Raw genomic sequence first — 19022 nt, 5'->3', positions numbered from 1 at the left:
TGGGAATACGATAGGTGGAAGGAGGTGATAGGCCGGAGAGGGGGTGGGGGCAGAGAGGTCGGGAAGAAGATTGCATGTCAAGAGGGCGGTGCTGAATCCGGGGGTTGGGAGTGAGAAAGGTGGGAGGGGAAATGAGGAAGCCGGAGAAATCTACATTCATCCCGTGTGGTTCACCCTCACCCTCACCCTCACCTCCTTCCACCTATCGTATTCCCAGCGCCCCTCCCCCAAATTCCCTCCCCCCTACCTTTTATCTCAGCCCGCTTGGCAGACCAGCCTCATTCCTGAAGAAGGGCTTATGCCCGAAACGTCGATTCTCCTGCTCCTCGGATGCTGCCTGGCCTGCTGTGTTTTTCCAGCACCACATTTTTCAACTCTGGTCTCCAGCATCTGCAGTCTTCACTTTCTCCACAATGTAATGCATTCAATCACAGCGTCAATGTAAGTGAAAAGAAAACAAACTTCTGACACATACGAGCTTATATGTGTTGTTACATAAGGAAGAAATCATGTTGAAGAAAGCCTATAGAAATTCCATTTTGTTGTTAGAGTATCTTAACATATTCAATTATATTTGGATAAATAGATCAAAATCTCAGCTGAAGTCTGTTAAAGCGTTCATTTTGACTTCATTTGCAATTTACAAAAGTGTCGAGCTACATGTTTTGAAAGTAAAAAGAAAGTATTCCATTTCCATTTGGAACTAATGCTTCTGTCAATAAATATTGGGAAATGGTGCAGTGGCTTGAAATGAACCTTCAAAATCAGTGTTTTCTTCAACATTGTGAAGGAATTGATTTAAACTATAACACAACAAAAGTAAGTGGGCGCAGACTGAAGTTTTTAAAACAGCTTTAATTCATTACTCCAGTGACTGGAAAAGTATTTGAAAGTGTCACATCAAAAACAACACAATGCTGGTCAAGGTAACGACCAACTTACCTTTAGAATGCAAAATTTTGTGATGAATCATTTGAGTTGAAGCAGCTTTGCACTAGACTGCAGCGGAAATATATGTAACACAGGAAAAAATTATTTCGAACAACTACTCAGTTTTCTCCAAGCGTTCGAGGGAGTTGGGGAAGTGGGGAGGTGGGAAGAACACTTCTTTTAGAGCTAACTACAACAAACAATGAAAAGGTGCATGGGGGGAAATACAGTTTCCTTGTGGCCGTTTGATTAGTGATTGAAACCTCAGGAGTATGCTTGTTTTGTAGACAAATAAAAAACACAAAACAAAAATGTGGGTTCAGAAGGCAGAGAAAAATTGTTTTGAAGGTTTTTGAAAAGAAAACACTTACGTTTTGTTTCCCCATTCAACTTGGAGACGGAGGTCTAGTCCCAGTAAATCACCTTGCTATTAAAAAGTAATAATGACAACAAGATTACTTCCCACAAAAAAAGTATTTGTTGAAAAAAATTGAGGGCATTTATGTTAATACTGAGGCATACGCACTTCTTACGCATACGGAAAACCTGTAATTGTATCGTACGGTTTGTGGGATGTTCTTGCACGCAAAGCAACATTTATGTTTCTTGCATTACAGCAAGTTTGATTTATGTGAACTTAAATGTCCATAAAGTGCTACAATGGTGAATTGGGATTTATAATTTTAAAATGGTTTCGAATAAATCCAGAATAATTCACTTGCTCCACCTGAAAGCACCAGTTTCTGCGGTATTTACAGTGAACTGTGTCCCTAAATATAAATCCGCTTCCTCACCTCTGAACTGCTGATTTACATTGGCTGTAGAAATATCTGTGCTGCTGAAGGATTCAAAGAATATCTCTGGAGCTACGAATTTAGACACTAGACATTCAGGTGAATGTGGAAGTAGAGCAATACACATCACTACTAAGGACATGCACCTCAAAGAAGTTATACTCAAGGAATACAACACTGCTTTTTGAGGGATGTAAGCATTTACTGAATCATTGCAATGAGACCTATTGACCTGATTAAACCAGAAGAGTTAGAAACTGTGATTGACATATACTGAAATTATGGATGAGCAAAAGCCTTAATTTCCAGCTGTTTGCATCAATGCATTAGAAAACTATTACATGGATAGTAACTTAAACTTTCGGATATTTGACAGAACGCATTCGAAAAATTGTTCAGATCTTCCTGTGGTCCTGTTAATACCGAATTGAGCAAGTGTTGTTCAAGGGGATGATCAAATCACTGATTGTAAATCAACAAGCCAGGACATTTTCTGCAGACATATTTGGCCACATCGCTCATATTTTGCCACACTTTACTCTAAATATCCGAAAATTTCCTTTAATTTGTGCATTCAGAGGTAATTCAGATAAAGGTCCATCACAAAAAATGTCAATTGACCTTTTGAAACCAGTCGCTTCCAAAAGGAAACCCTGATTTGTGCGTGGGTTTAAGGTTATTGATGTTAACATTCTTCCCTGATGATTCCTCAGTTTCCTTGTTAAGAAAGACAGACTATAATATTCTAGGGAAGATTTAACAGGAAATAAAACTGAGGTTCAGGCGAACAAATTACGTCAGACTATATAAGGATAAGTGTTAAAGTGAACCAGATAGACTTTTACAACTATCGATAACACTTCCATGGTTATCATTTAATTGTTGAATTTGTCATATGCAATTAAGTATCAGGTGCAATGGTGTGATTTGAAATCATGATTATGAGCGTTTTTACTGCCTTCTGTTCCACTAAAAAAGATCCTCTAAACCACTCTCTCTCCTGCGATTGGTTTAACTATGGTGTTTGAGTTTGCCATTATAATCAATAGCGATGTTCAAACACTACTTCTCATTCGGTGACCCTGGATACTGAAAAGTCCTTTTTAATCAAATGTGTTCAAATATTTTAATTTGACCTCCTTTGGACCAAATACGTCATGATTGAAAAATTGTCATTTGACTTTCCACAAGTTCAGTGAATGGGTTTGTATATCTTTTGAAACTTGCAGCTATTTAAAAGTCTGATGATCTGACTTCACAGAAAACTCTCCGATATGAAATGAATGCATTTTAAAGCTTGTTTGTGAACATTTTCTGATGATGCACTTGTGGAAAAGACCCGGAATTTTTATCAAGGTTACATTATCAAAAACCAGATTAAAGACAGCATGGATGTTTGAGAACCGACATTCGAATTTTATACTCAAAACATTTGTTAAGGGTTTGAGTTCATCCCTTTGCGAAACCAAAGCGACAGAGCAAGCCGACAAGAGCCGATACCTTGGGAAATTGAATTATCCATTTTCGTTAGGATTATGATTTTGAGGGATCAAAAGAATGTCATTTGTAAGGTAATACAACAACATTCAGCTTAGAAAACTGTACATTTATCTCAGATCGAATTTATACTCTACTGTGGGAATCTCAATGATTGAAATGTTTCAAATCTCTTTCTTTAGTTTCGAAAGGAGCACATGCTAGTTAGATTCATTCTGCGTATGAAAGTAAGCCTTGCAATCCTCGGCGTTTCACGCAGAGCTATTCCCTTTTCATTAAATCTCAGCTCAGAAATGCAGCAGTGAGGGAGAGAATTATAGAACTGCTGTAAGACTGCCCGTGTAAACCAATTGCGGAGCCAGAAACAAGGCTGTTTCATGAATCTCCACATGTGGAAGAAATATTACAAATTGGCTGAAGTTCACTTGGATGGAACATGTTAACGACATTGTTTATAAAATGTCACTTCATTATCTCCTAGAGTTTCAGAGAATCTCAGAATGTTGCACCACGGAGGCCATTATACCTAACAACCTTGAACTGTCTCTTTGGAAAATCTTACATATTCATTCCATGTACTGTTCTCTATCCTTCTGTCATTGAATAACGTCCGCTTCAATTATGCAGTTACATTACCCTTCTGAAATTAGGTGTTTATCTTTTCCCATCACATATCAGGTAACAATAATTAATAAGAAATTGGTTTTCCTCAGCTGCTCTTGGATTCTCTTTAATTTTCACCGAACTTCAATGCGTTGGTTACGACTCTTTGGATTTTCTGTCGTAGGTCACTTGGACTTCAATTAAAACATAAACTGCAGCAGATGCTGAAAATCTGAACAAACAGAGAAAATGCTCAACAAACTCAGAAAGTCTGGCAGCAGTCGTGAAGAGGCAAGCAGATTTATTTTATATCGATTAGTCTTTGTCAGTCTAAAAGGGGCTGTGAAATTATTTCTAAAGTACTTATTCGAGAAAAAGCGGAGAAGGGAAGGTACCAGATGTTATGGAGTCCCAGTGGAAAGTTTCTGAGTTACAAGGAGAGCTGGACTGGCTGGGCTTATTTTCACTGGAGCACAGGAGGTTAAGTGGTGACCTTATAGAGGTTTGTAAAATCACAAGGAGTTTCGATTACGTGAATAGCAAAAGTCTTTTCCCTAGTTTAGGGGAGTTCAAACAAAAGGGCATATTTTAAGGTGAGAAGAAAAATAAAGAAAAGGGACCTCAGGAACATTTTTTTACATAAAGGCAGGTTTTTCTGTCTTATAAACTGTCAGAGGAAGTATTCGATGTAAGTGCAATGATAACATTTTAAGAAAATCACTTTTGGACAACTGCTTGGTCAGGAAAAGTTAAGACGGATTTCAAAGCATCTAAACGGGACTAGTATAGTTTGGGATATTTGGTCAGCATGGAGGAGTTGGAGTGAAGGATCTATTTCGATACTGCATGATTCTATGACTCTGTGACTTTCTGAAAAAGAGGTGGCCAAATACAGTGAAAGAGAAATAGAGATTTAGAATGGGTGCAGTTTAAGACGTGAAAAGGCAAAATAAAAGTCTTCTCTGCTGACAGTAATGAAAACAAAGCAAGTCTGCAGTGGTGGGAAGATAATGTCAAAGCAGTGGAGGTGCTTCATAGATCAAACTGTGAATTTTTAGAATTCCATACCGCTGTATGGAATTTATAGGCTGTAAAGAGCCTGAGTGTAAAAAAAAAAATGCTGTTTCTTGAGCTGCTTCTTTAAATATGGTAGCATAGACAACACAGAATGCTACACGATGACAAGACAGTCTATTGAAATAACATGCACTGGGAGATCAACGCCTTTCATACTGACAGAGCAGGGGTGTTCCGTATCACACTCATCCAGTCTGCATTTTGTCTCATTGTGAGTAGTGAGCATAGCAGACGAGATTAAAATTAGGTCAAAGAAACAATGTTTCGCCTGATGTTTGGGGCCTCAGACGGTGAGAGGAAGTGGTATACACGTGCCCATAATATACTTATGTTATAAAAAAGGCTAGTATTTCCACAATCCTTCTGATCTGAAGAAATATCATACCTCAATCTAAACAATAAACCTGTTTTTCTCCTCACAGATGCAGATCCAGTCGTGAATGGTGAAGCATAGTTAAATATTTTACTGGAGAAGAAGCTAATACAAATATCCCCATCACCAATGATGGACGAGCCCAGCATGCAAAAAAAAAAATAGACTGAAGGCTTTGCAGCAATTTTCAGCCATCTATACCAAGTGGATGATTCATCCTGGCTTCCTCCAGCAGTCCCTCACATTGCAGACCTTAGTCATCAGACAATTCGATCCACTCCATTTTTTTTATTAAGAATAAGTTGGATGCTGCAAATGCTATGGACATTGGCAAAATCCCGCAAAAATACTGAAGACTTGTCCTGCAGAATTTGCAGACCCCTAGCTAAGATATTCTAGTAGAGCTGCGACACTAGCATTTACTCAACAACGGGAAATATTTCTTGTGCATAAAAAGCAAGACAAACCAAACCAAAGAGTTACCATACCATCGGTCTACTCTTGGTCGTCATTCAAGTGATGGAAGGTGTCATCACCAATGCTATCAAGTAACACTTGGCCAGCAACACGCTACTCTCTGACAACCAATTTATTTTCAGCCAGGGCCACTTAACTGCGACCTCATTTCAACCTTGGTTCAAACATAGCAAAAAAGACCTGGATTCCAGAGGTGAGGTGGGAGTGAAACCCTTGAAGTTAAGGATACATTCAATCTCGTCTGGTATCAATCAACACCAACAAATCGGGAAGTAATGGGGGCAAAGGGAAGACTATGCCTTCTTTGGAGTCATGTCTAGCATATAGCAAGACCGTCAGGATTGTTGGATGTCATCATCTCAGGTCCAGGATGTCTTTAGAGAAGTTTCACAGGATAGTGTTCTTAGCCTAAATTTCTTTACTTGCTTCATAAATGAACGTTTCTCCAGCTAAGGGTCACAAGTGGGTATGTTGGAAATTTTCACAACGTTCAGCATTATTTGTAACTCTTTAGGTATTAATGCAGTGTTTGTTCAAATGCAGAAAGATCTGGAAAATATTCAGGTTTGGGCTGAAATGTTACAAGTAACATTTGCACAATCGAATTCAAGGCTATTACCATCAATAATAAGAGACACTCCAACCATCGCCCCCTGTGAGTCAACGGTAATACAACACTGAATCCTCCATTATCAACATTCTGGAGGTGACCATTGACCAGAAACTAAACTATACTCACAAAATAAACACAGCGGCTGCAAGAGCAGGTCAGAGGCTAGGAATGTTGTGGCAATTAACTTACCTACCGATTCCTCAACTCTGTGCATCATTTAAAAGACACAAGTCAGTGTGTGATAGAATACTCCCTTTGTGACTGATTTTGTGCATCTCCGACAATCCTCAAGAAGTTTGATAATATCCAGGTCAAAGTAACCACTTGACGATGACCAAATCCCCAGACAACCACTTCCTCCACCACCAACACTCAGCAACAGCAGTGTGAGCTAGCCACAAGACATACTGCAGAAGTTTCCAAAATCTCCTGAAACAACACCTTACAAATGCACAACTCCATCAATTATAAAGAAAATGGCAACAGAACCATGGAAACACCACACCATTCAAGATCCACCTCAGGTGACTCACCATCCTGACTTGGAAATATATCACAATTACTTCATTGTCGCTGGGTCAAATTCCTGGAATTCCACCCAAATTGTAATGACATTGTGTGTCAGCCCGAAGCATGTGAAATGCAGTGGTTCTGAAAGGCAAACCACCACCACATTATCAAGGGTAACTACGGATGGAAAAGTAAATGCTGGCCATACATCAACATCCACATCACACGAATGAATAAAGGGAGAAAAAAGATGTGCTGAGTCTCTAGTAGATATTTGTCACTGTCGCATGACGAATGTACAGACAGTTTAGTTTTTGTTTCAATTGACTTTTGGACTTGGGTATCGCTGGTTGTGCAATTTATTTTGCTGAGCCCTTGTTGCCATCGAGAATGTGGTGGTGACCTGCCTTTGAGAAATGCTGCACCCTGCATGCTGTGGATTGACACACACAATACCGATCAGGAGTGAATCCCAGCATCATGTTGCGGCAATAGTGAAGGAACAATGATATATTTCCAAATCCAGACTTTGAATCGCAGAGAATTATAATCCAATATATATGTTTCCCTTGACTTTCTATTTGGAAGTGGTCACGTGTTTGCAATCTTCTGCTTGAGTATCATTGGTGAATTTCTGAAGTGAATCCTGGGGATAGTACACATTGATGCAAGTGAGCATTAGTAGTGGTAGGATTGGGTGATTGGCGATATGGTGCCAATCAAATAAGTTTTTTTTTTCCTGTATGGCATCAAGCTTCTTAGGTGTTTTTGGAGTTGGAAGTGGGGAGTATTCCATCACACTCCTGCCTTGTGTCTAGTAAATGATGAACAGACTTTACATGGCCAAGGGATGAGCTTTTCAGTATGGTATTCCGAGCTACTGACCTGCTTTTATAGCTACTTAATTTATGTGAAGACTCCAGCCGATTTTCTGGTCAATGACAAACAGCAAAACTTCCCACCACATACGTTCCATTGAATGAGAGTTGATCCACTGGCTGGATAGGAATGGCTGAGGCGGGCATATACTGGCCCATGAGATTGTACTGGAGTGCAATTCGACTGCTGCTGATAACTCTTCAGAACCTCGGGAATGCTCAAAATTGTGCTGATAGAGAACCAAACTAGAAGCTATTTCATTTGGAACCGATTAGTAAAATTGTTGCTGACTCACTCTTAGTGATGGATATTGAATTTGTTCAACTAAAGTATATTTGTGCCATGCCACCAATGAATATTGCTTGCTCATATGCAGACATGAGCTTGCATGGAGTCCGGAAACAATGTAGAAAGCATCCAGGGCGAGTCCCTCTTGACTGTAAATACCTCATAGACAGCTAGCTTTAATGACTATGTCCAGCTGGTGGGTCATGTCATATCCAGAGATGGTGCCAGTAATGTCTGGGTCATTATAAGGTATTATGCCTTGACAATAACTATGTCAGGCTTTTGGTTGATGCGTCACTGAGTCAGCTCTCTCAATTTTGTTATTAGCCTCCAGCTGTTAGTCATCACATTTTTCAGGAGTTTTTGCCATTGATTTTAAATTGACAAAAGCCATACCAGGCTGTTTCTCTGATTTGGTTTCTTTGTTACCACCGAATTCTCCGTGGGTACTGGTTTTCCAATGTCTGCGGCGACGGGGAGGGTGCCAGAACGGGAGGGTAGGTTGTTGGGGGGCGTGGACCTGACCAGGTAGTCACGGAGGGAATGATCTTTGCCGAAAGCGAAAATGGAGGGAAATATATCCCTGGTGGTGGGGTTCGTTAGGAGGTGCCAGAAATTTCATTAGATAATGTGGTTTATGAAAAATTTGGTCGGGTGGAAGGTGAGCACCAGGGGGATTCTGTCCTTGTTACGGTTGGAGATGTGTGGTTTCAGGGCGGCGGGGCGGCATGTGGATGAAATGCATTGGAGGGCATCTTTAACTACGTGGGAAGGGAAATTGTGGTCTCTAAAGAAGGAGGCCATCTCTTGTGTTCAGTGGTGGAATTGGTCCACCTGGGAGCACATATGGCGCAGGTGGAGGAATTGGGAACACGGGATGGCATTTTTGCAGGAGGTAGGACGGGAAGACGTGAAATCCAGGTAGCTGTGGGTGTCGGTGGGTTTGCAAAAAATGTCCTCCCCGTCTGCCGTATCTGCTCCCAGGACGACCAGTTCCACCACAGAGCACACCAGATGGCCTCCTTCTTTAGAGACCGCAATTTCCCTTCCCATGTGGTTAAAGATGCCCTCCAATGCATCATATCCACATCCCGCCCCTCTGCCCTGAAAACCCACCTCGCCAACCGTAACAAGGACAGAACACCCCTGGTGCTCACCTTCCCACATACCAACATTCGCATAAACCACATCATCCGATGACATTTCGAAATGAACCCCACTGTCAGGGATATATTTCCCTCCTCGCCACTTTCCACTTTCTGCAAAGAGCATTCCCTCCATGACTACCTGGTCAGATCCACGCCCCCCAACAACCCACCCTTCCGTCCTGGCACCCTACCCTGCCGCCACAGAAAGTGCAAAACCTGCGCTCACACCTCCTCCCTCACACCCGTCCAAGGCCCCAAAAAAGCCTTCCACATCCATCCTAGCTTTACCTGCACATCCCACAATATTATTTATTGTATCCGATGCGGTCGCCACTACATTGGGGAGACTGTACTCCTCCAAGAAGACCACTTTAGGGAACATCTCCAGGAAACCTGCACCAGCAACCCCACCATCCTGTGACCCAACATTTGAACTCCTCCTCCCATTCTGCCGAGGACATGCAGGTCTTGGCCCTCCTCCACCGCTGCTCCCTCACCACCCGACGTCTGGAGGAAGAACGCCTCATCTTCCAATTCGGAACACTTCAGCACCATGGTATCAATGTTATTTCACCAGTTTCTTCATTTCCCCTTCCCCCACCTCACCCCAGCTCCAAACGTCCAGCTCGGCACCGCCCTCATGACCTTTCCTACCTGCCTATCTTCCTTTCCACCTATCCACTCCAGCCTCCTCTCTGACCTACCACCTTCATCCCCACTCCCATTCACTTATTGTACTCTCTGTTACTTTCTCCCCGCCCCTCATTCATCTCTCCACTCTGCAAGCACTCTGCCTCAATTCCTCATGAAGTGCTTTTGCCCAAAACGTCGATTTTCTTGCTTCTCGGATGCTGCCTGACCTGCTGTTCTTTTCCAGCTCCACTCTAATCTAGTCAAGAGGGGTGTATGCTATAAACCACTGACTTGTGCTTGGAAATTATGGACATCCTTTGAGGAATCAGGAAGTAGTTTAATCTCTGCAGGCTGCCGAGCCTCTGGTCTGATCCTTCTGTTAGATTGTATATCAGGCAAACTCCGTTTGGTTTGTGGTCATTGGTAACATTAAGACTTTGATTGTCAAGGGCAATGTTTCTATTCTTTCCAATTGTTTATGGAAACCTCTTGGTATTTGTGTGCCATGAATGGCACTTGGAATTTTCAAAAGTAAACTGCGATATTGACCATATATTTCTCAATATGGATATTGTTATGGTGCAAGCCAAACCCACTCAAAGTATAGTAATAAACTAGTTCACACGCTAAGATTTTCTTATTTTAAAGGCAAGTGCTAGGCGTTGCATTCAGCATGTGTATCCATTAGACAAACTGATTTGAAGCAAAGTATACTTTATTAATAGACTACCTTTAAAGTACAACAAAAACGAAGAGATAATTCGAATAACGTAGTTCTCCTGGAAATCTTAACGAGTAACCAATCATTTAACCACTAAACAGTAACTGTTCCAGTTTAGTAATATATCAGGAACACACCCTTGACAAAGGCAAATTCAGTGAAACAGATTGTTTCACATGCATTTCTAATAGCAGAAACGGGACCCGCACCTTTTAGTTTCAATTTAGAGAGGCAAGACCAGCATCTATATTCAGCTTCAAGAGCCCAAAACTGCTACTGAAAATAATAAAAAAAAGATTCTGTCGAAATTTGCTCCACCAATTCCCGCTGCTTCTATTGTTTCAACTTCAAAATCAAACCGAAGGCCTCACTAGATGCTTATAAAATGGACTTTCAATGAATAGCTCTTCACTTATGTGTTATAAATTCTCTTCAAAAATGAAACAGGACAAAGCATGTCCCTTAAAGCTATCATATCGTCTCACAACTTAGGCTGCTTCCATAACTGTGGAAAAATGAATTGTGCTGAACATTGCACAATCAGCTGCGAATGTTCGCACGTGCGACTTTATGATGGATAGAAGATCATTGATGAAGCACCTGAAGTTGGTTGAACTTTTAATGTAACGCTGATGAACATCCTTGAGCTGAAATTCCTGAGCTCCATTAGATTTTGTGTCAGGTATGAATCTTACCAGTACGGAGTTTGCCTCCTGAATCCCATCGCCTAATTTTTTGCAAGGATAGAAATCTGTTACACTGAGTCATGATGTCAACAGGCACTGCTCTAGTATCAGTCTGGAATTTTACTTATGTTTATGCATAGGATATAATAAGATCAAGAGCTAAGCAGTCAAGATGGAACTTAAGAGAGCATCAAAGACGAGGTTATTACTAAGCATGTTCTGCTTGACAGCACTTTTAAGGACAATTTCCATCATATTGCTTTTGATGGAAAACAGATATATGTTGATATTTGGATCTGTTAGCGTTGTCATGCTATCTTGCGATTGCTAACAATGACATTATTTAAAATCATGGATGAAATAATTAATTATCTTATTGGCGAGAGATAGGTTGGCGCTAGATCGTAATGACGCACAGAAGAAAAGGCCAGAAAAAGTACACTAAAGGCGGAGGTGAGAAGATTACAGGACTAAGAAAATGACACTCACAAATGGGATTATTGGTGAGTAGCTAGCGTGTCAATTTCCTATTTATTTCTTATCCTAGACCTTTTTTTACACATGCTTTCTTAAAGTAATGTTGAAGCATTACCACACACCTTCACCTAAACTGTCCTAGCAAATCTCCTTGAGATGACAAATCTTCTCGTCCGGTTAATTAGTAATCCTTTGTGTTTCTAATGTCTCTCTGTGCTCCAGAACGAGCCTTATGAAAGTTATAACACAGGAAAAAGGATGTACCATTTGACACGTCAAGCTTTGCTACACCATTACATACCAATGTGGACGATTGAGCATTTCAATATCTTTGCCGATACCTACTTCCCATGCTGTGACTAGTCAGAAATCTATCAATCTCTACCTTAACCATACTGATAAATTAAATTCCCAAAGACCCTCTGGGCATAGAATTCCAACAGATCACAGTTCTGAATGAAATGATTTATTTTCATCTCATGAGCCAAATGACATCACTTTTGTAACTAAATTGTGTTTTGATTGTCACGTCACAACTAGTAAAAACATCTTACTTGTACCCATCCTGCAGATCCGTTTAAATAAAGTGAGTTCTAATGAGAAACAAAAAGAAATCTACAACATCACCCATGCTATCTCCGCCTCGTGATCCTTCTCTACTACACTTCCACACTAATTCCTGCCAACTAATTCTTGCTCAACAGTACACTACAGATTTAAATCTTAAGAGTGAGAACAGGATGAAAAAAAAAATGAGTTGACATGGAACCACATTCATCCAAATGTCCCCAAGATTAGTCTCCGTCGACCATTGAATCCTGTCCTCGACACAGGACCTCATTGCATTCATAACCCGATATACCCAATTGAGAAGCCCATTGGCAGATTAGCCTAGATAAGAATAATACCAACTACCACTGTTGACCAGTTTTACATGAATCATTGTGCAACAGAGGCTGGGGAGAAGGAGGGGTGGGGGAGGGGCTTGTAGATTAAGTGCAATGGCTGAAAGACATAAAGTGGAGGAACATCGATCAATAAGATGCCTTTAAAAATAAATAAAATTGCAAAAAACCCAGAAGTTTTAAGCATTAACAACATTTTATTTTCTTAAAAATGGGTGTAATATCTTTCTAGTCACACTCCTTTTTCCCTAAACATTTTTCAGTAGATTCGTGGAAGATCTGATCATTATTTGCAGGCCAATCGTTCGGGATCATAAAAATCCTTCTGATGTCATCTTCCTCAGGTCAAACCCTTTTCTCAACATATATTTGACAAAGAAAATGAACAAAGTAATGCAGTTTAAACAGAACAGAAACTTCCAGCCTGCACTTGAGTCGCTGTCATTTGCTCTGTTTTTTAAGTAAATGCGTAATTAAAGTAATTGGGCACTTCACCACACTCTGGAACTGCTTCCTGAACTTGGATTGAGTCAGTACATAAATAAACGTGTTTGTACAGCAATTTGTATTCCGCAACATAATTCCAAATTGTCGTAAAAAATATTCTGAGCTGTTATATTCAAAAGGGCTGATTCCTGTTTTAATGATGTATAAAAAGTCTATAATGACTGGCAACCACAAAAGTATGAAACTGCCAGATATTGTAAAGAGTAAAATCACAGATTTTCGTCTGTTCTCCATCTCTGGATCAGACGGATTATCTCCTTTTCTCTCACCTATGAGTCTCTTACGGACTTGATTGGTCACTAAAATGTATCTCACTGTGAGAGCGTTGAGCAACAGAATTAGAGCAAATGGTAGCAGTGGAGTCAAAACAGTAACCGTCCAATCAAAAGCCACCCACGCTAGCTCACTGTAATAACTTTGCCTGACAGAACAGCCCCATTGTACATTGTAAAGTATTACTGCTGGTTTAAATGTGAAAACGTAGGGAATGTTTTTCAAAGAGAACAAAATACTTATTGTTGCTAGTGCGAGAGCCGCTGTTGTCTTGGTGCAATATTTTGCTTTCATCTTCTGCCAACAAATAGCCACATGTCTATCAAAGGAGAAGGCAACAGTGAACCAGACAGAAACATCTCCAGCTGTACGAGCCAGGAGACTGGTAAAGGTACACACGGGTGTGATATATAGGAAGGAATCCAGGAAATAATGCATACTAATCCGCCACAGTATGACTTCAGCGAGAAGAACTAATAAATCTGCCATTGCCATGGCCACCAAGTAGTGAGTTGTCCAGCTGGAAAGACCACACTTCCCCCGGCAGAGGATGGCAATTGCTATTGAATTGACTAGAAGAGAGAGACGAGAAGAGAGATAGGAAATTACTGATCAAACATTCGTTGCATACAAACCCACAGAAAATAGATGCGGGTACAAGTCATTCAACCTTCAGCTGTTACAGCCTACATCACTACTCAATATGATGATAGCTGACCGTGAAGTTTCAGTATCCCCATTCCCACTTTTCCTCCAGACCCCGTTTCGCCACAAGCGTTACATCCAGCATGTCTAACTGGCTGTAACAGCTTGCTGAGACAGAGAATTCCACATTTCACAACTCTCTAAGTTTACTGTGAACAGGTCGAATGCCAGAGTGGAATTCTATGGCACCACACTTGTCACTGCCTGCCACTCTGAAAAACAGATTATTCAAACTCTCTGCTTCCTGTCTGCCAACCAATTGTCTATCTTCATCAATATATTATCTTTAGTACCATGAACTTAAAAGTTCCTTTCAAATCTCGAATATTGAACATCGGCAAAAATCTTTTGAAAGTTCAGATACACAACATCTAATGTTTCACACTTGTTCACTTTAGTGGTCACATCCTCAAAAAAGTCGAGAAGATTCGTCAAGCTTGATTTCCCTTTAGTGAATCCATGCTGACCTGGACGATTTCCGCCACCACTTTCAAAATGCTCAGTTATTGTATCCTGTACGACTGACTCCAGAATATTTCCCCACCACTGATGCTAGGCTAACTGGTCAGAAAATCCCCGTTTATTCTCTCTCTCCTATTTTTTAAAAGTGGACTTACTTTAGCTGCCTTCCAGTCCATTGGACCACTTCCAGTGATTATAAATTCTGAGAAATAATTGCCAATGAGTCCATTATTTCCAGTGCCAATTCCTTATGTACTCTGAAATGCAGAGGATCAGGCCCTTGACATTTATCAGCTTTTAATCTTATCAACTTCCTCAACACCATTTTTTGACTCATAAGGCTTTCCTTCATTTCCTCCTTCATGCCTGATCCTCTGGCCCCTAGAATTCATGTAAGGTTATTTGTGTAGAATTAGAACGGAATTAGTTGACCAAATTAATCAGTAACTCGTGGATTGCAGGATTAGGCGGAGGTTAAATGGTTTAAAAACTGGTAATTTCACATGGTAACTACTTCATCCGTTCTTACGGTTTGGGATCCTTCTCCAATTCGGACAGTTTTAGGGACTGGTTCACAAACGACAGGGAGTCATTCTTATGTTTTGCTATAAAACTTTTTTTTGTAGAGTAGGCAGTCACTTACTCCCTAGCGCAATAACAATCACAATCATTCCCAAACATTACTGCTGCTCAGCTATGGTTGTCTGGCACTGGAGTTTCACTTCCCAATAATTGATATTACAACACTCTGGCACAGGAATTGAAGGCTAGGTAGTTATTCATAAGCCAATCCCGTTCCATAGCCTGCATTACGATTCAGTCTACCCAGGTGCTGAGGCTAGCTTTGATATACCTTACACTGAGGTTGAAACCTTTCGAGAATTAATCAATATTGTGGAATGAAACTACCAAATTTCTGCTCTACCCCTCTTAATACGATTTGAGGGTGTTAAATGTACAACATAAATGAATCATTAAAATCCTCTAGTGCACACAGAGACGATTGGGCTTACTGAATAAGCACCGTCTCTCTGAAGAGCATCCATCCATGTTCTAGCAGTAACCCCAGTCCACATCCTATTAATCCGAAATTCGCCATGGCTATTTGAATAAATCTGTACATTCCTGGTCATCATACAACAATTTAGAAATTCCAATTTACCTAACCTGTGCAAACTTTAAGAGAAAGATTGTGTATGTAAGAGGAATGTCAACGTATTATATTTGTAGTCAAATGAGGGCGGAGTTTACTTGCAGACAGAATCGAGTATCATTAAATAAACTAAATAAATATCGAGTGAGAATCCATTCGCTGCAGACTAACGGAAAGAGAACGAAAAATAACAAGTTTATAAAACAAGGAATGCTTCAATAGAGCCTTCAGAAAATCGAATACATGGTGAAGAGATGTCAATGTTGTGAACCAGTGTGTCAGGTTTTTATTTTCTGAAGGCGGCATGTCAGCTGAGTTCCAGAAGAATCACAACCCTAAACAACACTCCTCAGCTAATCTGTCCCCAATCGCTCTGTTATTTTCAGACTTCAGAGAAAATGTACGTTGTGGACATTCACTGAGATCTTTAAATAAACAAATAACATTTCCAGCAGACAATGCAATATCTAATTGAAAACGGTGATGCCTTTTGATTAGATTAGATTACTTACAGTGTGGAAACAGGCCCTTCAGCCCAACAAGTCCACACCGCCCCGCCGAAGCGCAACCCACCCATACCCCTACCTTTTCCCCTTACCTAACACTATGGGCAATTTAGCATGGCCAATTCACCTGGCCTGCACATCTTTGGACTGTGGAAGGAAACCGGAGCACCCGGAGGTGAATTGAACTGAGTTTCATTGAAAGAGTGCAGAAATTCGGGGATACAGAAGAAAGGGTAAGAATGCAATGTTGAGCTGAACAAACAAGGGAATGATGAAGGAATTCAACATGCCTGGCAACATCTGTAGGGAGAGAATTTGCATTCATGTTCTTGTCTATTCGGATACCTCTAGAAAATAATAGAATTTCAAAATCAAAGCAATGTACGTTTATCTTTCCCATGTGGTATGCAATGCGATATTACCCATCCTGCGCTCAATTATCTCCCATTTTACAGCCGAGCAAATTTGAAAAAGTTAACAAGTAATACACTTACCATTTCTTTTAAAAGAATTGTGAACGTCAATTCTGTGCTGGACTGCATGGAATGGGGTTTTGGGTCATGAGAAGGTCAAAGGTAAGAAAGAACGTAAATATTTGGTGCAAGGCAACAGTCGAATAAGAGTTGAAGTTGGTGGCCACTGTGCTATGGATCAGACTAACTCCAAGACAATAATGAGGTTGATGATAGGGTGTGTCGAGGTCGTGTGACTAGAGCGGACAAAATTATTTGCCTGTTGATTGCAGAGTCATGTTCTAGCAGTAATGCTGGTGGATAATGCGTTAAGATTCGAGGTTGATGCATTAGAGGTCGAACTGCATAGATAAACTAAGTACGTTCAACAAAATGAACAAGAAATTTGAAGATATTTATGGTAAAAAAGGCGAAGTATCTCATACAGTGTTAAAGTTATTGATGCACACGCACATGAAAAAGGTGACACGAAAAGATGATGGACAAGAAAAAAATAGTACACGTATACTTCTTGGAACGAGGATCATTACCAGATGACTAATACATGCCAATGCTAACCGTTTACCGAAAACAGAAGATAATTCAAATGCAGGGAGCTATTGATCATTTAGCTTAATAGCCGTGGCAGGAAAATCATCATTGTATTGTAACAGGCATGTGGATTCCAAATTGAATTCTGAAGTGAAGCATGTGTCCTAACATTAGAAGGAGTAGAGAGGACATATATATTTGCAAAGGACCATCAATGAGTGATCATGGAGCCTCATGTCTAATTTCTGATCAATTCGCTGTTGGCGTTCAATAGCAAATGGACAGCATAAAAAGCAAAGAGGTATTGGGGAATTAAATATATTTACTCCGTGTGCTAAATAAAGAAAATCGATTTGCACAAAGATCAAAGGCAGGATCATATTTCTAATTACTTAAACCTACAGTATAGATTCGTGAAGCATAAAGTCAATCTTAAAATTTGCTGGCAAATCCAAATTACGAGAACACTGAACACGGGGGCAAAAAACAGAGTAAATCAGCTGAATGTATTAATAATACTAATATACACACTTGAATATTAAGCAATAGAACGGTAAATTATTTTGGTATAACTAAATGTGATTTCGAGCTTTTAAATTAGCAGAGTCAATTTCCGAAGTTCAACTTGGAAAAGTCCAATCTCAAAGCAGTGACGAGATAAAATGATTCAGGGTACACATTCACAAGCCAATGAAGGAGCCAACGCCAGTTAGCAGCACCAAGAGACCCGGGTTCAATTCCCGCCTCAGACGACTCTCTGTGTGGAGTTTGCACATTCTCCCCGTGTCTGCGTTCCTTCGGGTGCTCCGGTTTTCTGCCACAATCCAAAAATGTGCAGGTTGGGTGAATTGGCCATGCTAAGTTGCCCATAGGTCAGATTGCAAGATCAGCAATCGCAGATTGATACAAAGATCAGTGAAAGGATTGACTTACATACTTTCAGTGATCACAGTTACTTACCAAGGATACCAATAGCTGCAATTGCCGGATAAAATATTTTTTCAATGGCTTGAATTAGATGACGCATTTTCTGTGCAAAGTGCTCTAAGTAATCACGCTGCAGGCAGTCCCTCCGAGATAAGTTCTGAACCACAACGTCCTCGGAGTCTTTCATTTGTAGCCTGCAGAAAACTCCTGGGGAATGATGAATTGCAACTTTGCACAATTAGCTTCGATTTCAGTTTTGAGCAGATGGTGACTACCAAGTAAGACTTGCGCTACAATAATATATATATTGTTGAGACTAAATTGGAAAATGCTAAATTTCAACAATTTTATTTACATTAATTAGCCGAATATTAAAGGCAAAATCTCCTCAAAATGTCAAGTATTTTTAATGTAATTGTTATGCGTACTTGGATTCCATATCATTTAAATGCAGACCAACTTGCTGCGCATCCTGGTCAATAAATAAAGTACAATTTTTGAATTTATTGCAAATTGCTTCACAGGGTATTTATACTCTGCTCAAATAGTTGTTTCGAATCTTTAATGTAAAATTTCAGGTTATTAATTTCTAATGCTAGTTTTGAATTTGTTCTTATGGATTAAATTAGTAAACTACCAAAAACAAAACTGGTCTTGATCAGATACAGACATGCCAACGTATCAAACTCCTCAATTTAACATAGCTTCTTAAGCTGATACAGTCCCTCCACCTTATACAATCTACGAAAAATTATATATCCTACCAAACCAATTCAGAGCCTCGAAATATGACAGAAAGTGAGGCATTCCCAGAAACTCACACATTGTCCAAATTAATACATATTTGAAGATGCGAATAGGAGTTTCCAATATC

The 19022-nt window shown here is 40.2% G+C and overlaps 2 protein-coding genes across 5 annotated transcripts in view; one reads left to right on the top strand and one right to left on the bottom strand.

Moving 5' to 3' along the window:
* LOC122541232 (muscarinic acetylcholine receptor M2-like) overlaps window positions 1-18335 on the bottom strand; it is a 32022-nt gene extending 13687 nt beyond the window's left edge. Inside the window, exon 1 of the mRNA XM_043677852.1 lies at window positions 18182-18335. Within this exon, the coding sequence (XP_043533787.1) occupies window positions 18182-18335 (154 nt within the window). The remainder of the gene's footprint in view (window positions 1-18181) is intronic.
* Window positions 1-19022, top strand: part of LOC122541318 (netrin-G1-like) — a 910622-nt gene that overhangs the window by 517273 nt on the left and 374327 nt on the right. The window lies entirely within an intron of this gene.

Source organism: Chiloscyllium plagiosum, chromosome 37 (genome assembly GCF_004010195.1).
Source record: "Chiloscyllium plagiosum isolate BGI_BamShark_2017 chromosome 37, ASM401019v2, whole genome shotgun sequence".
Lineage (NCBI taxonomy): Eukaryota > Metazoa > Chordata > Chondrichthyes > Orectolobiformes > Hemiscylliidae > Chiloscyllium > Chiloscyllium plagiosum.
The sequence above is the reverse complement of the archived record's forward strand: the minus strand, read 5'-3'. Positions and strand labels throughout refer to the sequence as shown.